Consider the following 23789-nt stretch of genomic DNA (forward strand, 5'->3'; position numbering starts at 1 on the left):
CAGAAACAATGACATAATATGGCATGCTTCCTCCCTTTCACACAGCGTAAAAATCAAGGGAATGATTTTAAATCTTGCTGGATGGAACTGCCACTCACCGCTAGAAATCGGGGATCAACAGCGAATTCTGGATGACCCTGTAACCACATCTCCAGTTCAGCCCGGCGAGGGGCATCCTCACCCACCAGCAAAGTACCATCCACCTTATTGATGACAGGGATCCGAGTCTCCAGGTCCACATCAAGGTGATTAGGCTCTTCCATGCATTCCACCTCCAGCTGCAAACCCAGAATCCACCCCCATGAGCACATACTCTTCTCTGGAGTAGGAAGGGAGGGGGAGCAGAGCCAACGGTAGCCATAAGGTAACTCTAACATCTAGTCCCTCAATCCCAATTGCCTTCATCAATTACTGAGAATAAAAAGCTCTTATCTAATCATCATGTTAAAGATTTTCTCTACCACTCACCTCAACTAGTTTCTTTCTGTTCCCCTTCTTCTTATGAAACAGAGGATGTCCATCTCCCATTACTCCATTAGCCATCAACTTGTGCTTCTGGAATGTTAGCTTCAATCCTTCCTCCTAGGAAGACAACCCACCCACCCAAGATGTCATATGGCACATGTTTTTAAAGTACAGATTAAGCTTTGGGGGGCTTGGGGTAACAGTCATCTTCTGGCTCATTGAACTAAAGGGTAGAAATTAGAAACATAACAAAATGTATATACTTTTTCTTTAGAAATATTTCATTTCTTGACCTACTGCCCCTCAGGTGGCTTTAAGAGAAGCAGACTGTATCTCAGTAACACCCAAATGCAAGGTAAAACCCCCTACCTGGTATTTGAGTATTAGCATGGAAACTCATCACAGGGACAACTCCTGATATTCCCGTCACATACTAATTTAAGAAATTTTTCTGGTTGAATGCTTAATAAGCAGCTAATAGAGTTCAATATGGAAGAGGATTAGGAAAAAGAAAAATTTCCATCTATAACACTGATTTGCCCTGGCCAGTGTGGCTCAGTTGGTTGGGCATCATCTAGTGCACCTAAAGGTTGCCAGTTTGATTCCCGGTCATGGCACATGCCTGGGTTACAGGCTTGATCCCCAGTACGTGGCATGCAGGAGGCAGTCAACTGATGTTTCACTCTCACATTGATGTTTCTCTCTCTTTCCCTCTCTCTCTAAAAGTCAATAAAAAAATCTTTAAAAAAAAGTTATTTAAAAAATAAAAAATAACACTGACAATTTCAGTATGAATGATCCTTTGTAACTTAATAAGGCCTCTAATAGGTGTCATTTTAATAGCTTTCCAACAATTTGATTTAAAATTTTAAAACCTAAGTTTCTAGGATCTAGAAACAAGCCACTCAAAAGAAGCCTTATATCAATTAAACTTCTTTCAAAAATATGGTTTCTTTTCATCTAGTTCGCATGATATACAAGTCATAATAAGATCTCTTCCTTTACTACAATGACTTTTCCTCCATAGATCTTTTTTGGGCTCTAATTTTTTTTCTTTCATTTTTAAAGTTAGCTAACCAAATGAGTTTAGTGAAACTAGGTAGCATGAACTGTAGCCTCCTTCCCCACTTCCCATTACCTAAATGCTAAGCTTACATCTTTGATCTGAACTGTAAACTCCTTCTCATCCATGCCTCGGCGAAGTTTGGTGAACTGAGCTGCTGCTGTGGTGACTGCAGACACTTCCTCCTCGGCCATGGAAGCTGCACTGCTACTTCGTGGTGTGGGGACTGGAGAGTCACCATATTCTCCTGGAGTCAATGAAGGACTGTCTAGCAAGTGGTTGCCTGGCCCCAAAATTCCTCCTGTTACCATTTCCTGACTCCGGCGGCTAGAAGGCCACTTCCCTGAGAGTACAGCCTGGCAGACGAGGTCAATACGGTTTATCAGGACACGATCCTGAGTGGGGAAAAAGAAATCAATACTGGTTTTAGGGCTTGAATACTAGCTATGTGATCCTGTGATAAACAATAATGGCATCATCATCAGGATCGGTCAAATCATAAGGCAGAAAGGAGGGAGGTAACAGTATCAGAATCCTAAGTCAACTGGGAAGAATTTTATTGAAAAACATGTAGCACTAATTATAATAGAAAACCAGAACCATCTGTTTCTTGTTTCCTGTGTGTTACACTTTATTTCTAGACTCTACATGTCCAGGAATTAGGCTGTTACCTTGGGCCACTCAGAGGCTCTTTGTCTTTCTTGTAGCAGCAGTAGCTCAGGGGTCATTTGCTCTCCATCTTCATTTGGGAATCCATCTTGGGACATAGTGAGGGACAGGAGACTCTCTTCATCATAGAGCTTTGAGTGGGACCGGTCAGCAGCTAGAGATCATAGAGAATATGTGAGCAAAGATGAAAGAATAAAGTTATATAGGAATGGTATTATACAGGCTTGAAATAAAGACCCAGTCCAGCCAGGCGTGGCTCAGCGGTTGAGCATCGACCTGGGATCCAGGCGATCGGGGTTCGATTCCCGGTCAGGGCACATGCCTGGTTGCGGGCTTGATCAATGACTCTCTCATCATTGATGTTTCTATCTCTCTCTCTCCCTCTCCTTTCCTCTCTCTGAAGTCAATAAAGATATATTTAATAAATAAATAAATAAATAAAGACCCAAAGAATAACAGATCTCTTTGGATATTCTATCAAATCAAAATCTGAATCTCTCTGAGGATACATTTAGAAAGGGAAAAGCAGAGAGGCGGGTAATGGGGAAGAAGGCCAACAGCCTGTCACATGCACTCACTTAGCTTCTCTTCCTTCTCGTCTTCACTCTCATCAGTGCTGGAGCTGGAACTGGACGAGGATGAGGAAGAAGAGGACGATGGTGACAGCTTGCTCAGGTCCAGCTCAGAGTCTGAATCATCCTCATCCTCCAGTTTGACTGGCGGGACACTCCGGGAAACCAGAGGGGTAGTATCAGAGGGGGCTACTCGCATCTCATAGACTTGAGGGGTTGGTTGGGTCCTCGCCACATCATGCTCTAGCTTTAAAGTTAGACTGTCCAGACTGGGGACCTGGGCAGCTGTCTCCTCAGGTGGCTTTTCAACAGGAGCATCTGGGCGCAGGGGCAATGGTGAGGCAGTGCGCGAGGTATACTGCTGGTGTAGCAGTGGAGTAGAGCAGCGTGACAGGGATGGAGCTGGTGCTCCTGCTTGATGGTTCTGCATATAATTCATTCGGGCAGCCAGAAAAGAGAAGTCTGGGTCCTGCATGATGTTGCAGTCTGTTTGGCTCACCCCATGGCGGGCTGCCCCTCGCAGAAGCTCCCCATCATGTCGAACGGGCTCCCACCATTTGGGCAGTTCAGGACCTGGAGGCTGACATAATGCCAGCCGATCTTCTAAAAGGGGGTGGCATAAAACTTGTTCCCGTAAGCGCCGAAGCAATTCGATACGGTAGAGAGTCCGTGAGGCCCTCTCCTCAGTGATGGGCTCAATGAACAGATTAGGGTCCGGAGGCTCTGCAGGAGATAAAGGTGAAGGAGAAACGAACCAAGAGTTGGTTTTGTCACCATCAATCCTGACACTCATCCAAAAACCTCTAGTCTTGCTTACCATCTCCAGCTGCTGGGGGAAGACGGCACACTTGGCGGCACATGGCCACAAAGCCATGGAAATACTTGGTAAGGCTTTCATCTGTTTTTTTGTCCAGTCTAGCAAAAGTGCGGAAGCGATCCCAATGGAACTGCATGGTGTCAGGGTCATACTCCACACCAAAGGTAGAAACTACTCGATAGAAATCAGTTTGTTCACGCCTTGTCCATCTACAAAGGGAAGAGCAATCAGGCGACAGTGATCAGAAGAATATAGGGAAACTGGTCACTTCTTAGTGTGGCTTAGGGTATCTGAATACATAAAAATTGAGGAGACCCAGAAGATAGTAGAAGAGGTAGTAAGAGGTACTCTGTAACATCTAAGAATTTAATAATTAGCAAGCTAAAGGGGAAAATGATGTGGGCAAATAATGAGAATATCTATATAGGAGATCTTACTGGGAGTTATTATTAGGCAGAGAGTGAGGTTTATGTCACAGAAGTGTAATAATTAAGGAAAAAGAAAGGGAAAGAAGATGGTCCCTCTGTAGAGAACTCCAAATGAATTCTTCCTAAGATGCTTTTCAATAGAGGGCCTACAGTTGGTTGAAGACAAGCTTACAGTTCAGTCCAAATTCCCAGCCATATTTTACCGTTGCTGTTTTTCCCGCCGTGCAATTTCTTTTAGCTTGAAAGCTGCCTCACAACGCCGCCGTCTCCGGTCCCCACGTTCTGCAGCCTCTATCTTCATCTGTTCTCTCTTATAGCTGCGCTGATAGGCTGTAACTAGGCGCCGAAGCCTAGCTGTAAGGGCAGAGCCTGGAGGCCAGAATAGATGGCCTGGCTGTTGGGTTACTTGGGCTGTGGGAACCAAAGGAGAATGAAAAGGAAGTACAGGAAGAACAGAAGAGATAATACTTGCATTTCAACCCACCCAAAGGCAAAGCTCTTAGAAATCCCAGGATAGGACAAAATCAGTCAATAATTCCCCAAACCCACCACCCCACGCAAATTGTACTAGATGACCTAGATGTTTACCTTCATCTCCATCAATCACTGAGATCTCCTCATCCATCATCATCAAGGGATCACCCTAGAGAAGGAGATCCACCCCACAGGATGGAGCAGGGAGGGAAAGGAGGGGAAATTGGTACTCTGAAATCATTTTCTCATGTGTGTCCTTCTATGGCACCAAGGGATCAAGAAAAATTTCTAATGAAAGGAACCCTCACAAAAAACTGGAAGCAACCAACTAAGAGAGTAAGAAAAAGAGCCTGAAAAGTCAGTTCTTCTTAATGGCTTGAAGATAAAAGGACTCAGGAATCTATCAAAAGTAGTATTTTCCAATGTCTAGCTTGGGTCCCACAGCTTTGGCAAAGTCATCCCTGATCTTCCCCAGCTAGCATTACAATCCTTTCCATTAATACTTTATGTTCTCAAATGGTAATTATTTTTCATTTCGAATTATAAATTAATCAGTATACTTCAGGATTCAAGAAATGGGACAATACTTAACTATTTAGTAATAGAGGAAATAGACTTAAATGAGAATCCTCACCTCATCATCTTGGTCCTTTGGGGGACCCTGGAGTGGTTTATATTCAGGATCTTCACAATCCTTATCAAAGTCAACCCTAAAATTATTCAGAAGCATGAGAAAATTTTAGCAATATATCTCCTTTCACTAAGAGGAACCTAGGATGAAGAGCTGGCCAAATATATAATCCAGCATGGAAGTCTTTTCTTTCATGCTGGAGGAAAGGCAAGCCAGGTGCTAAACTCTGAGTAAATTAGGTACAGCACCCAAACAGAACAAAGAACTGGGAGAAATTGTCAAAGTGCACTCTAAATTGCTTTAATTTGAAATGAAACAGTGACCAGCACACCTGCCCTCTCTTGACAGCCATTTATTGTTTAACCCATTACCCCCCCACCATTCTTCCCTACTACTTACTTTTATTATTTCACTTGAATGGCCCGTGCTTGCTTATTTTTACTACTTTGTTCTACTGAGCAAAAGGGTGACATAATACATGATTTGCAATGAATTAACAGCCCAATTTCCTTTGAGGGTCCTTCACTAAGCAAACTGAGGTTGTGATCATCAAAGAGAAACCTCTCAATCATGAAGATGTGTGGGTATTCATGAACTAAGCCAACTCTTTCACATGCCCCTCAGGTCTCCATATGAGAAGTTTTGTTAAACTCACTGGCACCCAAACCAGGGCAACACTGCCCTACCTGGTGGCTCAGTATTAGCATGGCAACTCATCATCGAGGCATGTATCCAGACAGAATAATGCCTTTATGGGCCAGCGACCAGTGGGAGATAAACCAGAGCTAAAATTTTCTGAGGCTCTACCACATAAGTGACATGGGAGAGCTCCATGGCTATTATCTTTCAATAAGACCAGTAATCCCCCAGCTACTGTGGCTGTACAGAAAAGCACTGCAAAGAAAACTGAAGAGAACATCAAATAAGCCAATTGGGAGTAACATTAATTTTCACCCTTAGTTGTATCTTATGGCAATGTATGGTTTTAGGCCCGTTTATGGAGTTCTTTCTGTTGGTCTCCTAAATATAACCACCATTAAGAATCCCAATGGGTTTAGTCAAGGCTAGAGTTACCTCTTAGCACAAGCAACTAATAGCCTTTATAGGGCAGACTAGGAACTTTAAGAGAACTAAGTACCAATGCTTACCCTTCTACTATGTCAGAGAAATTATCCAACACTCGATGTTCTGCTGCAATAGCTTTGTCATCTGGTCGGCCAGCCTTTTCCAGGAAGCATAAAGCTGGGTCTGCCCTCATAGTATTGTATTTTTCATAGCCTAGAAGAAAAAGGGCCATAAACTGAAGAAAATCATGGGTTCTATTTTGCTTTTATGTTTACTTTGTATGCTGATGTAATAATTAGAGTATATTATTATATGGGCTACTTTGCTCACAATGCAAAATATAGTTTAAATGTTTACTTGGACAGCTGCTGGGTTATATTAGTATATTTAACATTTCTATAGCAGTTTAGAGTTATAAAGAGCTTTAATATTAGTTACTGAAGATAGGAATTTAATCAGTTTGTATAGAATAGTAATGTATCTACATAACCATTTAACTGGTAGTCTTTCTACTATCCTTATTACATAGATGAGAAACTAAAAAAGTAAAAAAATTTAGGAAAAAGTCACACATTTTTCAATGTAGATTAAAAACTTGTACCTGCAAACAGACTGAACTTATGATGAATGGCAAATGAATATACTTCAGGATGTTTATACTCTTCTAAATTTCTGTCTCATAAGTAAATCGAAGATTACAAATGCTCACCCTTTTTCTTATTCCATTAAACTTGTAAAAAAAAAAAAGTGATTCAGTGCCATTATTTTGTTTTGTTTTGTTTTTTATTGACTTCAGAGGGAGGGAAAGGGAGAGATAGAAACATCGATGACGAGAGAGTCATCAATCCGTTGCCTCCTATATGCACCCTACTGGGGATCAAGCCTGCAACCTGGCCAGGTGCCCCAACCGGAAATCACACAGTGACCTCCTAGTTCATAGGTTGATGCTCAACCACTGAACTATGCCGGCCGGGCAGTGCCATTACTTTTATTTCATAGAAGTAAACAGAAAAATATTTTTAAAAAACTGATTTTTAGAGAGAGGAAGAGAGAGGGAGAGAGAAGAGAAACATCAATGTGAGAGGGAAATATCGATTGGCTGCCTCTTGCATGCCCTCTCTACCAGAGATCGAGCCTGCAACCTGGGCATGTGTCCTGACCGGGAATTCAACCAGCAACCTTTCAGTGCACGGAATGACGACCAACCAACTGAGCCACAATGGCCAGGGCCTGAAAAGTATTTTTAAAAAAGAAATGATATTCCAGTTCACTAAGTCAGTGGCCTGGAATTTAGTGTTCACTGTTTTTAATGCCTGGGATTTGTCATTAAGCAAGAATGAAGAGAAAATACTCTCTTTCCCCCCCCATTTTTATTTCACTCAAATACTATTGTTCACATCTACACCAGAGTGCCTGCTGAACATTTAGAAAAAGAGGATGTTACAGAAGCAGATCACTTTCAGAAAGCCACAGGAAAGTCATGCAAATTAAGCACATTTAACGATAGTGAGCATATACTACTTCCCCTGATTTGTGGAACCTTAACTTACATACAACACACAGATTAGTAACACTTATTAGAGAACAGATGGAAGACTCCCTACATTGGGATTTAATTATCCATCTGGTCTTTCTTGAATATCTATTTATAGGGATAGTTGCTCAGCCCTGAATATTTAAGAACTAGTTTCCCATTCAAACATGTTTATTGAAGATCAATCACAGAAGTCATTTAGCGGTCATGAGCATTTTGCTAAATATTCCATCTGTGGACATAAATCTACAATAGGAAAGGAACAAACTAAGAGAAGGCACCTACCATGCTTAAACACGCCAATGAGCAGGGACTTGTCAGCCTCACTGTCCCACCACGTTGTTGGAACCTCTAGCTGATCCACTACTGGGAACCATATGTCAATCTCACTAAAGGTATAAGAGGGCAATACCAAAAATCAACAAGGAAACTGAAAAATAAAATGCCACATTTCTATCCAAGAAGATGGACAACTAACAGCATACTTAGGGATGAGAGGAAAGGAAAATTACAAATATTACCAAGATGTTGGGAAAGTTAAAGGGTATATTAAGAATTTTAATGATAATCGTAACTTGTGAAGGAGGAAATCTATCAATGTAACCATAGACAGGAAAAGGGGCAAGAAGAGTAATAAAAAAAACACCTAGAAAAAAAGGTGGCAGGATTAAATAGATAAAAATGCAAAAGTTGAACTCTTAAGAGAAGGATATTTATCATTTTCTATAATGTGAATCTTGAATCTTTACATTAAACATTTTCCTTTGGGGAAAAAAGGTATAAGAGGGCAGTAAGCACAGCAATGCAGAAAATTAAAATAATAATCCTTGAAGAGATTGCTACAATTATCTTCCTTTATTCATTAATTTAAGCTGCTTATGCAGCTGCCTATTTCTTTCCACTGGTACCAGATATAAAACTAATAACCTAATATATAGGTTTTAATGATCAGGTATAACAATAGTATAAAATGAAGTAAGTAAAGCAATCTTTTCTTGAATAAGGAATGGCATGGAAAAAAATACAGCAGAACTTTACCTGGCAATGGCACCCCCTAACACCTTCTCTGCCTGGTCTCCAATCACCTCCTGCCTCAGGTAGTATAGCATTCGTACCCGTAATAGCACTCTATAAAGGAGAGACGAAGAGCTGGCTCAACAATAGCGTAGAAAGTCTGAGGTAGAAAACACTTAGTCTTTGCTAAATTCCATCCTTACTTGTTACACTGATGCTTCAAGTGCTTCTTATAACTTTCATCTTGGAACAGAGTATCAGGGTTATATTTCCGGATCCAATCTGCCTTATGGATATCAAAAGTGCTTTGTGACTTTACTTTTTTCCCCTTGCGTCCACGAGGCACAGGGATTGATAGACCTGGAGAAGGGGAGACATTGAAGACTTGGATTGAGAAAACCCCTTGGACCTGGAAAGGATTAGATAACCTATAAAAAGATGAAAAGTAAAGAGTTGATAATTACCAGAATGATTCTGCAATTCTTTTGTCTTGCCATTTTCAGCAGGGCTAATCAAGTCCCAAATGAAGCCTTTGATATTTTCATCCCCACGATAGTGTAGAAGACAGTACACGAGGATGGCCCGGCAAATTGTCTCCACATCTCGCTCAGTCATCCGTCGCTTGAAGCGTCCGTGAGACAAGATATCTCGCCACCGTCCCCAACTAGGAAAAAAAAAAAGGAAATTATACTTATATTCCTTGGGACTCTAATTCAATGATATTCCCCAGTCCCCCAGAATTGAATCTCCCAGAAGGTAGGAGACAAAAAGATCTTGAGAAAACATGGTAACAATAAATACAATAAAGTTTCCCCCATTATTCCGCTCTTTGAAATCTCTAATCTGAAAGGCAAACAGGGTGTCTATCAGGATAGAGATGCACAACCTCTGATGGCAAGGTAAGTTCTTACCCATATACCAACAGGTGCTTTTCCACCCGAAAGCAGTCAGTACGCCCATACGTATGATGACGGTCATGCCGGCGAGAGCGTGGCCGTTCGTCGTCTTCACTTTCCAAATCAGAGAATTCCACCAGGTCATCATCCTTCAGAGTGCTGAAGTGGCGGGTCTGCTTTCGTACTCTAGGTGTGTCAATCACCAAGTTATTCTATGCAAAGAACAGAAGGAGAAGTAACTCTCTTCATGATATGATCATGGGAAAGGCATTAAGACAATTATGGACTGAAATAGCCTTGGATGTAACATTTGTAGATACTCAAAGAGAGATTTTTTTTAGGACATGCCAAATAATCTACAGGGATTCAGGAAGCAAAATTAAGTGGTCGATATCTAAGCAGTTTTCTGGGGCCTACTATGTAGAAAGTTTTTACAAACAACTTTGTACATAATACACTATCACAAACCAAGGTCAGCATCTAAGAATTAGAGCAGCTAAAAAGAATCCTGAAAGTACTGTGTCTTCTGCAATATTTCCTCTCTAAAGAAAAAGGACACTCACCTTGCTGTTGAGTAGATCCATGTCCAGGTCAGCCTTTTTGGCCCACTTTTGCCAAAAGTTGGGGTCATCCAGAGAAATATCTGTTCTGTTTTCAGAAGCAACAAAGCTTGCCTAATGAGGAACAAAGGAACAGAGTAAAGTTGACTATACTACTTTTTTAAGCAATGGGGAATCAGTTACTTTAAAAAAATATATTTAGCTCTTTCCCAAAGCAGCCTCAAGTGACCTCTAAAAATGGTTTGCTACCAGAAAACCCCACAAAATCATGCAAACCAAGAAGTACAAATCTTCACATTCACTTTAAGAACACTCATGAAACTGCCCAGGCCATCAAGGGTATGCATATCTGAAAAGCCACCAAGTATCTGATGGATATCACTTTACAGAAGCAATGTGCGCCATTCCATCTTTACAAGACTGGAACTGGTAGGTGTGCTCAAGCCAAATAGTCGGGCTGGACATAGGGTCAGTGGCTCAAAAGGAGTACTGAATTTTGCTGCACATGCTTTTAAAAAAATGCTGAACTTCAGAGTTTAGATGCAGATTCTCTGGTCACTGAGTACATCCAGGTGAACAAAGCTCCAAAGATGCAGCACAGAACTTACAGAGCTCATGGGTGGATTAACCCACACATGTGCTCTCCCTGCCATATTGAGATGATCCTTACTGAAAAAGCAGATTATTCCTAAACCAGAAGAGGAGGTTGCACATAAGAAAAAGATATCCCAGAAGAAATTGAAGAAATGAAAACTTAGGGCCCAGGAGTAAAATAAGCATAAAATTAATGCTAGTAAAAGTAAAATAAATGAACAAATGTGTTCACACACACATATATAAATTCTAGAGATTCCTGTGTCTCTCTCTGCTTCTCTATCCTCTGGCACAGATAGAACACACCTTGGCAAAGGTAGAACCCTTTCCTTCAGACTCAATGGTGATGGTTGTGGTTCGTCTTAACAAGATCTGGTCAATGTCCTCTTCACAAAACTTGGAGCCCTCATCATCTTCCTCCATTATGGCTGCATATGCTCCTTTTCGTAAGAGATCTTCAATTTCCTTCTTGGAGAATTGCTGGATCTACAAAACCCAATAGAAAGATGAAGACTACCAAGATAATATTATCTAACCATATAATAATATTTTAAGAAATATAAAGGTTGCCGCTGCAATTCCCCATCAAGGCACATGACCAGGTTACAGGATGGTTCCCCCGTAGGGGGCATATAGAAGGCAGCCAATCGATTTTTTGCTCTCAGATAGATGTTTCTCTATCTCTCTCCCTTCCTCTCTATAAATAAATAAATAAATAAATAAATAAATAAATAAATAAATAAATAAATAAATAAAACAAATAAGGTGGTTAGATTCCTGTGCAAAAATAGTTCTTGTCTCCATTTCTACGAGCTAGTACAAACATTATCAATAAACTAAGAGGACTCACTCCAGTAATGTTGCCATCCCGACCACTCATGGACTGAAGCACAGCCTTATCCAATCCCAACTTGAGGCTAGCCTTATCAAACATTTCTCTCTCATAAGAATTCCGAGTGATGAGACGGTACACCTTCACAGCTTTGCTCTGCCCAATTCGATGACACCGTGCCTGTGCCTAGTTATAAAACAATGGAAGAAAAGGGCAACGGTAACAAAATTGGGGGTGGGGGCCTGACTCAAAAAAACAATTCACATCTACAACGCAGCTATGAGATCAAATCAAAATCAAAGTCAATTTCAAGATGAAATTATTGCTCCATCATGTAGACCAGGGATCAGCAAACTATGGTCTGCATGGCCACTGTTTCTATAAATAAAGTTTTAGTGGAACATAGCCCTACCCATTCATTTACATATTGTCTATGGCTGCTTTTGTGCCATAAGAGCAGAGGTGAGTAGTTACAACAGAAACTATACATTCCGCAAAGCCTGAAACATTTATTATCTGGTCCTTGCAAGAGTTTGCTGACCTCTAGACTGCCACCCCTTACTAAGTACACAATTCCATACTCTCTGAAGGACAAGTCTTTCTAAGAGATTCTGATCCTGCTGAAAAAAACATCCCAAGTTAGGTTTAACCTCCTTAGTTAGTCCCTAAGACAATGATTTCCTTTACCTGCAGGTCATTTTGTGGATTCCAGTCTGAATCAAAGATGATGCAGGTATCAGCAGCTGTGAGATTAATACCAAGTCCACCGGCCCGCGTGCATAGCAAGAAGACAAAACGGTCTGAGTCAGGCTTGCTGAAGCGGTCAATAGCAGCCTGTCGAAGGTTCCCTCGAACTCGCCCATCAATACGCTCATATAAGTACCTGTACGGGAGTCACAGAAAAAAAATTTTAATTGACTAAGCAGAAAAACAGAGCAAAAAAGCAAAGTAGGATCAATACCAGTGCCTCCATATCTAGTTGACCAAAACCTTAACAGAAACTTGAGAATAAGTCTTAAATACTTCTCTTATCCTAGCCCTGATCAAATTAAACCCAGGCCCTACTACTTTTTTGCAGCTTTATGATGATACAGTAAACACAAGGCAAGGGATGACTCTTTACTCACCTCCTCTGGATGAGATAATCCTCTAGGATATCTAGGCAGCGTACCATCTGGGAGAAGATCAGAACCTTATGGCCACCAGCTTTAAGTTTTGGAAGTAACTTGTCAATAAGAACCAATTTGCCAGCTGAACGAACCATGGCCTGCAAGTGGAAGTCATGAGGTATAATATGGCAAGCTTCTCGAAATTCTGTCAGGATTTTTTCTTCTGCACCTGTCAAAAGAAAAACCAAACTTGATGGTGAGGTCCAGAAAAACATACTAAGGCTACAGTTTATTTAACTGAGATAAGGAAGCAAAAGAGTAATCTGATTCGAGATCAATATATCACACACACAGAGTATCAGCATACAAAAATTCTAAATCATCTTCAATTGTGTTAACAAAATATTCCAAGTAAGGCAGGCTTAAAATTATTAATTGGGTAAAAAATATGTAAATGTGTGCACAAAGGCATGCAAACCACCATACTGGCATCCAAAACAAAAACAGCAAAATGGAATACCAGTAAGAACATTCATTCAGAGAACAGAATGACTTGAGTGGTTACTCATGAAATTCCAAACAGCAAATTCTAATTAATTTTGGAGGTAATGTAGAATCAAGTGGGCAGAAAACACTACAGAAGGGTATTTCACATAAGAATTATTTCAAAAGGAGAATTCCCCACCTCCCCTCCCAAATTAGGCGGAATCAGTCAATGATCCATTGTTTCTGGGAATATAATTTAGAAAGTAAACAGGTAATATTGAAATGGAAGGTATTTTCCAGAAATTTCCTCACCATTGATGAGATATGGATGGTTGCAGCATTTGCGCAACTCCATCATTGTGTTGAGTAGATTAGGCATGTTCGTATGACCTGCCCCTTTGGAAAGAAAGGAGAAATTCTTCTCCAAAATAGCCCGGTAGTATTTCTTCTGGATGTTGGTCAACTCTACTTCAATAATAGTTTCCTGTTTGGGTGCCAGGTTTTTTTCAACATCTTCTTTCAGTCTTCTCAGCATCATTGGCTTGAGAATGGCCTGTAGCTTTTGAACCTGAAACAGAGAGAAAAGAAATCAGTAACATGAGGACAAACTTTCTCACATTATGTGGAAACACTGAGAAATACAACGAGAGTTCAAGTATATGAAAAATGTAGATTCTGGACAATGCCACAAATGATGCACGCACAAGGTTAGAAGTTCAGAGAGACCCTTAATGCCTATGGCAACAGATACCTGTCTAGTACAAACTTTACCTTTTAGTCTGAGGTTAGTACCTCATCAGATACAGACTTCCTACCTGTTCCTCAGTCTTGAGATCCCCAAAGTCCTTGAGGAATTCTGATTCTGAGGGAAACTGTGATGGTTCCAAAAAATGAAGCAAGCTAAATAGCTCCTCCACAGTATTTTGCAATGGTGTTCCTGTGAGTAGCACTTTGTGTTCCTAGAAACAGAGAAAACAGCAGACTGAGAAAACTCGAAAGCACAACAGACTTTTGGGGTTTTCTATCAAACATGTAACTTTGGCTTTATTTTCTTTATCTATAAAATTATGGGAGTGGACCAGATTACCATCTTAACTTTTCTTTCACTTTCTTTCTTTTGATAAACACAAAACATTCAAGAAAACCTTTGATATTATTTAACATATTGAATTAACTTAAATATTATGATTATGAACAAATAAATATTCAGAACTTTTTTCGCAATTACATATGCTTCTCCACACTCAATTCCCCACAGATATACTATTATGTATGTCCCCCTCTAGGGAAGGTACCTGTGCTGGATTAAATATGGCCATTAATTCTTTGTAGTTCCTTCTATCAAGGTTCACCCCTTGAATCTGGGCTTGCCTTGTGACTTGCTCTGACAAAGAGAATGTAGCAGAGTGACACTGTGTGAGTTTCAGAGCCTATATCATAAAGGCATTGCAGCTTCTGCAACTGCCCTCTTGGAACACTGCCCTGATTCTACCATTTAAAGAAACAAAGTGTGGCCAACAGGAGGATGACAGGCCATATGAAAGATGACCCAGGCACCCCAGCCAACAACAAGAATCAAGTGCTAGCTGCAGCTGCATTATTGGCTCCAGGCAAGACCAAAAGAATGGCCTAGCTGAGCACAGTTCAAGTTGCTGAGCTACAGAATCATGAAAAATATAGTTGCTGTTTTAAGCCACTAAGTTTTAGGATATTTTGTTGTGCAGCATTGGCTAACTAATATAGTATCCTACCTCTCCACCTGGTTGAGAACCACTAACCCAGAGTTGCCTTTCAATTCTAAAATTTTTATGACTTTATGGTTATCATTCCCACAGACCATACCCGCCATACAATATCAAGATTCCCATTCTTTTTTCTTCTCTGCTAAATTAGGGGTATATTAATTCCATAGGAATTGGACTTAATTCCAGGTGTCTCTGCCCACAAGTCAGTGTGAGGAACTCACCAGGTCCATGTGCTTGAGACTATCAAGTAGCTTGCAATTACGGTTCTTTAGTCGATGGGCCTCATCAATGATAACACAGCGCCATTCAATCTCACGAAGCTCGGGACAGTCTGACAATATCATCTCAAAAGTGGTGATCAGGGCATCAAACTTATACGCGCCTGGGATGAGGCGCCCCTAAGCATGAAGGTAGTAAAGTCAGAAAAGGCCTAAAATGCACTTAAATAAGGAGCTCTTCTGAATTATATATTTTCTTTTCTATATTCAGGCAGGCTTAATAGGAAATACAAACTGCACCACCACCCTCTTCTGCTGCTGTGTATCTTCCTGATAATCAGTGCCAAATCACCCAATGTAAGATACATTGTCTCCTCAACATAATCAGCTCCTTGAAAAATTTTAATAGACTTTTTTAAAAAAGAAAAGGAAATGGCTAAATGAACTTCATTCTGGAAAATACTTTCTTGATGAAAACGCATCCATTCTGGTAAAATTCTATTTAAAATGTAAGTATTCATAAATAAAATCAGAACTTCCACTGGTTCAAAATGTCCACTGCATCAAAACAGCAAAATCTAGATAATGCCCTGCACAATCTAGATAAAAATGCCTTAAATTACAGACAAGCTCAACAAAAACCTCTAAAATACCAGGTACCTAGACCCATTCTCTCTAAACTGTAACATTCCCATGAAATGCAACTCACCCGTGAATCTTTGCAGTACATTTCATACTGCTGAATCATCTGCCGGCTGGCCAGGCTGCCATGGTACACAATAGTGTTCATCTCTGTCCATGTATTGAATTCTCGCTCCCAGTTAGTAATTGTAGACAGTGGGGCAATGACCAGGAAGGGACCATGAATGCCTACATTATATACCTCCTGCAAGAAGGCAATGGACTGAATAGTTTTGCCCAATCCCATCTCATCAGCCAGGATGCAATTCTGCCTGCAGATTCATCATGGAAAATGAAAAGCATGTCAAAAGATACCATCTTTTAAAAAGCATGTAAAAAAGCCTGTTTGAACAAAAAATAAAGACCCCAGACTAAGCTTCCATCTATAGGTCCACTCCTTTCTTTACCTGTTATACCAATTAAAGAGCAGCCAATTGACCCCTTCCAATTGATATTCCCGTAACTGGTTTCTGTTTTTATACTCATGCGACAGCTCCAACTTCTTCCAGGCACTTGCCTGCGGACGATTCTTAAAAATAGGAAATTTGAATAAATGGGGTGGAGACATTAAAAAAATTAGGCAAACTTACTGGGTAGTTCAAGTCAATTCAAAAACACTACTTCTTCGATTAGAACATGTTAAATATATTCAAATCTATGAGTTCATAATGACACTTTTAAAAAAAGAGGAAAAGCCCACTGGTCACTTTTGGAGGATGCTGGGAAACAACTGAAGTATTTACCCTCCTTTCCAGTACCATATGTACCTCAGGGTAACAAAACAGGAAGTGAAACATTTCTTTTTAGCAAAGATTCTAGCTAATAAATGAAGAATGATAGAATTAAAATATCACCATTTAAGAACCCTTAAAGAATGGATCTAGGCAATGATGCTTAAATGGCTGATAATATCACAAAAGACAACCTAGAACCACCACCTATAAAGTAGATTTAGTGGCTTCTCTCCATCTGATCAAGCTTCTAGAACAGTGGTATCAAATGGAACTCTAGAATGATGAATGTTTTATTACTAGCCACATGTAGCTATTAAGCATCTGAAATGTCGCTAGCGCCTACTATAGTGGACAACAGAGCTCTAAAATGGTCTAATGAACAGTGCTGCCCTACATGTAACCATTATGTGAAATATAAGGGACAGAGAACATGATAAAGGTTCCAAAGGGAATGCAATTGGCAAATTTCAGAATATGGAAAATTCTAGAGAACAAATCATCTAGTCTCTTCCAGAGAAAATGGCAAAGGAGGGAAAGGAAATCAAAGGGGAACTATAAGAGAGATTTGAGACATATTAACTAATAATAATATTTGGACCTTATTAAGAATTCAACTAAAACAATTTAACAAATATTAGAAGAGAATCAGAGAAATATATACAGTGATTGGTTATCTGATATTTAGGAATGATTAAATTTTTTCAGGAATAATAATGCTATTATTTATCTTTAGGTATAAACACTGAAATATTTACAGATGAAACAGAAATCTGGGATCTGCTTTAAAACAATCTGGGAAACAGAGAAGTGAATGGGTAGAGAAACAAATGAAACAAGATTGGCTATATGTCAATTATTAAAGTTGGGTGACGGGTACATTATACTATTTTTTTTCAACTTTTGTATATACTTGAAAATTTTCATAATAAAAAGTTAAAACAACATAAAGTTCTATAGGGGAAAAATTAAGTCATTGCCTATATGGACTTCGTACTCTAAATACAAATGTACTTACCACCCTTTTGAGTTCTGGGTGCCTTGACTGGATTCGTTTGAATTCTCGAATCTTGCCCTCATCAACATCCTCTTTCAGCTCCCATGTACTATCCTCATAGGGCAGAGAGCACCATTTCACCAGGTAGTAAATTACAGGCTAGAAGAGACGGGAAGAAGCCAAAGCCTTTAGACACTTATTTTGTGTTATCTGCTGTTGTAAAAGCATAAGAATTTGATCACAAAATGTCAATACCTTAAAAGGGTACTGAAAAAGTCAGGATAAAAATACCAACCATACGCTCACCTGCTGATGCACTATGACTCTGATCATTTTTCCAGACAATTTATTAGAATCTGTTCCAAAAGTGAAATTTCTACCCAGCCATTTCTAGACCAATAAGCACTGAAACATTATGCTCATCAACCAAGCACATAAGAAAAAAAATTATTTCCCAATGTGTTGAATTAGGTTGCAATTAAAAGATATGGCTCTGTTCCATACTATTTTCCTGGCACTTAAATTTGATACAGTAGTAGCCAAGCTACTTTTAGAAGCAGGGAGCAGGCTAAACCCAGAGAAGAGCAGGGTGAAATCACAGGGCTTCTAAGCTCTTGGAGCTCTGAGTGCGGATGTTACTTCAAAGAGCAATCATAAGATGGAAGAGAGATTTCCTTGAGAGCCTCAGAAAGCCAGGAGATAACTTTGAGAGGTTTCACTGAAGAGAGATAATGAGTGAAGAGGAAAGAGAAATGCTGAAGCTCCAACTACAGTGTTATGCTCTATGTATGCATTCCACTACAGGGAAGGGGCAGTGACCAAAGGTAACTGGCTCCTAGTCTTAAGACTCACAATGATCACTACATAAACTGCATTTCCATTTTTGGCTTATATGAAGCAAGAAGAATTAGATTAGGCCTAGTATAATCAACAAAAGCCTCTCATTATCAATTTATAGAACAGCTAGGAAGAAGTTTTCAGTCACAGAACAAGGATCCCTAGAGTTAATGTAGTTGCTCTTGTACCTTTTTCTTTATTGCAGTGACTCATTTTCTTTTTCTTTTTTTAATATATCTTTGATTTCAGAGAGAGGAAAGGAGGGAGAGAGAGAGAAACATCAATGATGAGAGAGTCATTGATTGGCTGCCTAGCCCGAAACCCGGGCATGTGCCCTGACCGGGAATCGAACCCCGATCTCCTGGATCCTAGGTCGATGCTCAACCGCTGAGACACGCCCGGCTGGGCTCAGGTCATTTTCTTTGTAAAGCTATTTGTCCAAGTCACAAATTTCCAACATCATAACTTACAGGCTTTTTTATTACAGTATTTACTTCCACTATCAGGTAATGTAAAAAGGCTGATAAATTAAACTCATTTTGGAGAGGGGGAAAATGGAATGTTATTATTCAATGTTGGGAGCATAAATTAAAAGTTTTACATACTGAAACATTTTCATCTGTCATGCCTGTCGCAACACATTACAAAGGGGCCTAATCAAAGGTCAGTTACTTTTGGAAGGGTAAGTATGGTGGCAGAGAACAAGGCTGAGAAGGCTGACATCCTCAAAATAATGAGAATAATATAACAGTAACTAAGCTGTCCTAATAACAGGTCAGTTCCCACTCACTTCCCACAAATAAAAAATAAACAATAACTCCTACTCCTAACCCAAAAAGCAGAATATATGTTATCGGAGACACGCTTGTTAGGATTTGAAGACATATGGAATTATACTAGGCCTTGGATATCTAAGGTTCTACCTGAGTGACCTTGAAGGCTTATAAAATAAAACTTTGAATTTTACAGAGGGAAGACTTTGACTCTGAGGTCCTATAAGGATGATGTATGGAAGCAAGTCACTTAGCTTGTGACTGAGCCCAGTTCACCACTCAGCAATGACAGCTTAATAAGATTCTCTTGTTTTCTGCTTGTCACCGTGTAAGTAATAAATGTCTGTGCATCCCACTCTAGACCTACTGAATAAGTATCTGTGGGAATGGACCCTCACTATCTGATAAAGACTTTATAAAATATGGCCCTGCAAAGCTAACTCAACAACTACTACTTAAGCGAAAAGAAAACAAAGAGTTATAAGGAAATGGTTAGTCACAGCCTAAGTAAGTTTGAAATAAATTTAAATGAGAGAATGTTGAATTCACTGGTGGTTTAGATCTATATGACTCTTACATGGAAAATAAAAAAAGTGATTTATGAATCTGTAATAGTGTTTTAGCATATGTAAAATCTGCTCCCCAAACTAAAAAAGCTTTACTACAGTGATTCCCAAATCAAGCTATACATGAGAATCTGTTGAGAACGAACATAAAAATACAGATCTCTGCATCCTATCCTAGACTTACTGAATATGAATCTGTGGGAGTGGGCCCTCACCATCTGTTTAAAAGGACAGATTCAAATGCAGTAGGTCTGTTTTAATAACAAATGAAAATGCATTTAATTGATGGTAAGTTCAGGAAATAAATAACTCTCAACATAGAGAAAGTTATGAGCCTGTACAAGTATTTTTATATTCATAAATTTGGATATTTGTGAAGTACCCCTCCCCGCCCCACCTCTCACCAAGTGAATGCTGAGGGTCTCCCATATAAAATCTGTGAGAAAATGAGACCAAGGTGAATGAGCACTTATAAACATAGCTCCCAGTATTTATAAATATGTTTAACTTTATGGAAATCTTTCCTTTTAGCCTCTCCCCCTACTCCCTTACCTTTCCAATATCATTCTAAGAATCCCTCAGAAAAATTTAAAAATACCTTTTGCAGCCCTGGATGGTATGCTCTGTAGTTAGAACACAGGCCTACAGACCAAAGGGTCTTAGCTTTGATTCCTGGTCAAGGGCCTGTACCTGGGTTGCAGGTTCAATCTTGGCCTTGGTTGGAGGACCAGGGCCTCATGTGGGGGGCAACCAATCAATGTGTCTCTCTCACATCGATGTTTCACTCTCTCGCTCTCCCTCTCTCTCTCTCTGTCTCTTCCATCCCTCCCTCCCTTCCACTCTCTTAAGAAAAAAAATCAATGGAAAAAATATTCTCGGGTGAGGATAAACAAACAAACAAAAAACAAAAAGCAACCAAACAAAAACTTTTTCCATCCAAGGGATTTTTCAGCCATATCTGAAAAATAAATGAAGGGCAAGCAGACAAGCAAAAATCTGTAAGAGGCCTTTCGTGTACCTCTATGACCCAACTCACCTCCCCATTGTCCTTGTCAATACTGTGAGACTCATCCAATATCCTATCCACCTCTACGTAGTCTGGATTGAAGGGCTCTTCATCCTAGAGGAGTTATGAAACCCAACAATAAGATAAAAGATCACTGTTTGATGACACTATTTATTAAGAAAACAGAAACCATCTGAAGGAAGTTCCACATTTTTATAATATCAAATCTTACAAACCTACCTGTATCTGCATACATCTTCTTGCCTGTTACCAGAGAAAGTGTCTCTTCTCCCTAACACAGGCCATTTTCTCCATATATGCTCTGGTTTAATCCCTTCTTGCCTTCTTAGGAATCTCTCTCTACTGTATCATTCTAATTAACACACAAATATGCTCCATTTCACATCTTAAAAAGGTCTCTTGACTCTACCCCCGAACCCTCAGAAATTGTTTTTCTGTTCTGCTTCATACTCAAACTTTCCTAAGAGCTTTAAATACACGGTATCTCCATTTCATTGCCTCCTTTATTACCTGGCACTCATCACAATTTGAATTATTTTTTAATTTCCCTCCCCAGACAGTGAGGTGCATGCAAACACAGACTGTGCCTAGTTTGTCTACCATAGTGACTAGCACATAAATGATGAATAAATGAATGATTAATTTGGTTAAAAGCCTACCTAAAAAGGCAGATTTAAATGACATCTGAGTTAGTAGAGCTTGGTTCAATGGCCACAAATTGTACATCTAACACCAGCTGGAATGGGATTACAGTTCCATTGTACATTTCACAAATTAGGCTTTAAAAAAACATGGATGAAAAAAACGCAACCCAATTATCATTATTTTCATATAAAAAGAAATTATAAAGCCTACACGGTCCTATTTGCCCTCTCTAGGTAATGTGTAAAATAATTTGTTTATGGGCAAACTTGGTGGTATAAAGTTAACTTTATCAGACATACTTAGCCAGAACTGTTTTTTTTTGCTGAAGCTACACATTATTCCATCTCTCAATCTTTTTTACTCACCTTTTCCCCTTTACCTCTAAGAAGCTTTGAAAAATGATCCTTCGCCCGGCTGGCATGGCTCAGTAGTTGAGTGTCGACCCATGAACCAGGAGGTCACAGTTAGGTTCCTGGTCAGGGCACATGCCCGGGTTGCGGGCTCAATCCCCAGTAGGGGTCATGCAGGAGGCAGCCAATCAATGACTCTCATCCTTGATATTACTGTCTCTCTCTCTCTCTGAAATCAATAAAAACATATTTAAAAATAATAATACTCCTTCTTCTATAGGCACTTAGTACTCTATATAAAATGGAGAGCTAAATATGGCTCAAGAGACCCTTATGCATGCTCCAGTATTAAGTAGTAACACTAGATACAGGAAATAAAAGTTCCTTGATTACTATTTCTAGTTATACTGCATTAGAAATTTGAGAAAATAAATGCTGTCTCTTAACGAAATATGGTTGCTTATGGCTATAGATATCATCAACTGCTAAAGACTAACATTACAGGAAAAGAATGCCTCAAGTGAACCAGGGGCTGCTTTATCATCCTCTTTGAAAACACTTCATGACTACTGAGCAAGTCAGTATCAAAATATACTATAATTTATAAAAAAGACCATATTTATACCTGGCAAAACTATGCATGGGGCAATTAAGGAAATCCAAAGCCTAATTATACACCCATGTATACAAAGCTACTGTAAGTCTTTTAACAATCAGTCAAGGCTAATAACCCCAGTGATTTATGTTTCTATGAAATAGATAGGCAATATCTATCCCTAATTACCTCATGGAAAAAGTGTCTCATCTGAGCCATTTTGGTTTTGAAGCGCTTTAGTTTTTGATGGATCCTCTTATCCTTCTCTAGTTGGGAGATGGTAGCCCATTCACAGTGTAGATAGGAGCTGAAAAGGGATGGAAATAATCAATCATGGCGTAGGAAAGGGGAATTGATAAGCTATTGTTTGAGATTTGGGGATTAGCCAGAAGCAGACTTAATGACTACATGCTTAAATGGGGAGACACTCTCTTAGGTCAGTGATTCTTAAACTTGAATTTATATACAAACCACCTGGTCTGGAGCAGGCTTAAAAGTTCACATTTCTAACAAGCACCCAAATGATTCTAATTCTGCTGGTTCATGGATTACACTTTGAGTATCAAGGTCTTAATGTTAGACTAAGGTATAGAGGATCACAAAGGATTTTATGAGCAACCACCTTCATCCCACCTTCCTGCAGGGAAACAGTAAGAGTCATGTCAATTCTTGAACTTCTCTCTGAATAGCCATTTTCCTCACTGAAAACAACAATTTGGGCTAGGAGACTATAAAAAAAGGACACATTCCCACCCAGGATAGACTATACAGGAGAACTTTTTACAACCCTGTGGAGTTTGGGGTAAAAAGCTTTTTGCACAGATCACATACTAGTTCTTGTACTTGACAAAAAATTCTTCTGCTTCAGTATATTGTCCAGAAGGAAGCTGAGAAGGAAAAAATTACAGTTACTAATAGTTTACTTATCAATGAAAGAACCTTTAAATTTAACCATACATGGTAGAGCTTCATACCAATGCTCTCCAAATATATTATTGACTGAGAGACTAAAAAACTAACCTGGTACTTCAATACTAAAGGCCTAATAGAAAAAATAAGCCTTTACCCATTTTAAACAGATAAGCAAAAGAAGAGGCAATAAGACAGTTCATATTTTCCAGCTAACTTTCCTCCATCATCTCTCATAACTACACTGTAGCAATTATCCTGACATCCAAAGGTGCTCAATAAAGCCTGTGAATGTAGCATTATAGGTTGACAAAGATAAAGGCTTCCATTTGCAAAAACATGGATAGATCTTGAGGGTATCATGCAATGTGAAATGAGTCAGATAGAAAAGGGCAAGAACCACATGATTTCACTCACATGTGGGATATGAAACAGAAAACAAAGTCATAGACACAGACAACAGGATGGTAGTTACCAGAGGAGAAGGGGGTAGGGGGAGGTAGAAG

General features: G+C 39.5%; 1 protein-coding gene and 2 non-coding genes across 9 annotated transcripts in view; all 3 read right to left on the reverse strand.

Moving 5' to 3' along the window:
- The window catches only part of CHD8 (chromodomain helicase DNA binding protein 8), a 58797-nt gene that overhangs the window by 3878 nt on the left and 31130 nt on the right, over positions 1-23789 (reverse strand). For 5 of the 7 annotated variants that reach the window (XM_087822745.1, XM_087822733.1, XM_087822743.1 and 2 more), the window contains exons 8-36: positions 23206-23261; positions 22564-22681; positions 20794-20877; positions 17603-17740; positions 16261-16382; positions 15882-16125; positions 15176-15352; positions 14025-14168; positions 13522-13777; positions 12742-12952; positions 12302-12497; positions 11633-11800; positions 11089-11268; positions 10192-10302; positions 9644-9840; positions 9197-9396; positions 8936-9116; positions 8757-8846; positions 8004-8107; positions 6268-6397; positions 5123-5198; positions 4603-4657; positions 4218-4425; positions 3587-3795; positions 2776-3492; positions 2200-2351; positions 1621-1923; positions 469-582; positions 99-278 (exon numbers count right to left, since the gene is read on the reverse strand). In XM_087822745.1, the coding sequence (XP_087678871.1) occupies positions 99-278; positions 469-582; positions 1621-1923; positions 2200-2351; positions 2776-3492; positions 3587-3795; positions 4218-4425; positions 4603-4657; positions 5123-5198; positions 6268-6397; positions 8004-8107; positions 8757-8846; positions 8936-9116; positions 9197-9396; positions 9644-9840; positions 10192-10302; positions 11089-11268; positions 11633-11800; positions 12302-12497; positions 12742-12952; positions 13522-13777; positions 14025-14168; positions 15176-15352; positions 15882-16125; positions 16261-16382; positions 17603-17740; positions 20794-20877; positions 22564-22681; positions 23206-23261 (5121 nt within the window). The remainder of the gene's footprint in view (positions 1-98; positions 279-468; positions 583-1620; positions 1924-2199; positions 2352-2775; positions 3493-3586; positions 3796-4217; positions 4426-4602; positions 4658-5122; positions 5199-6267; positions 6398-8003; positions 8108-8756; positions 8847-8935; positions 9117-9196; positions 9397-9643; positions 9841-10191; positions 10303-11088; positions 11269-11632; positions 11801-12301; positions 12498-12741; positions 12953-13521; positions 13778-14024; positions 14169-15175; positions 15353-15881; positions 16126-16260; positions 16383-17602; positions 17741-20793; positions 20878-22563; positions 22682-23205; positions 23262-23789) is intronic. The other 2 variants (XM_087822750.1, XM_087822753.1) reach the window with 2 other exon arrangements.
- Positions 764-873, reverse strand: LOC148094179 (small nucleolar RNA U6-53/MBII-28). Its single transcript, XR_015713663.1, has one exon. It is a non-coding gene; the product is annotated as a small nucleolar RNA U6-53/MBII-28 (small nucleolar RNA).
- On the reverse strand, positions 5735-5844 carry LOC148094180 (small nucleolar RNA U6-53/MBII-28). The gene has a single exon (XR_015713660.1). It is a non-coding gene; the product is annotated as a small nucleolar RNA U6-53/MBII-28 (small nucleolar RNA).

This window comes from Miniopterus natalensis, chromosome 1, assembly GCF_054644295.1.
Source record: "Miniopterus natalensis isolate mMinNat1 chromosome 1, mMinNat1.hap1, whole genome shotgun sequence".
NCBI lineage: Eukaryota > Metazoa > Chordata > Mammalia > Chiroptera > Miniopteridae > Miniopterus > Miniopterus natalensis.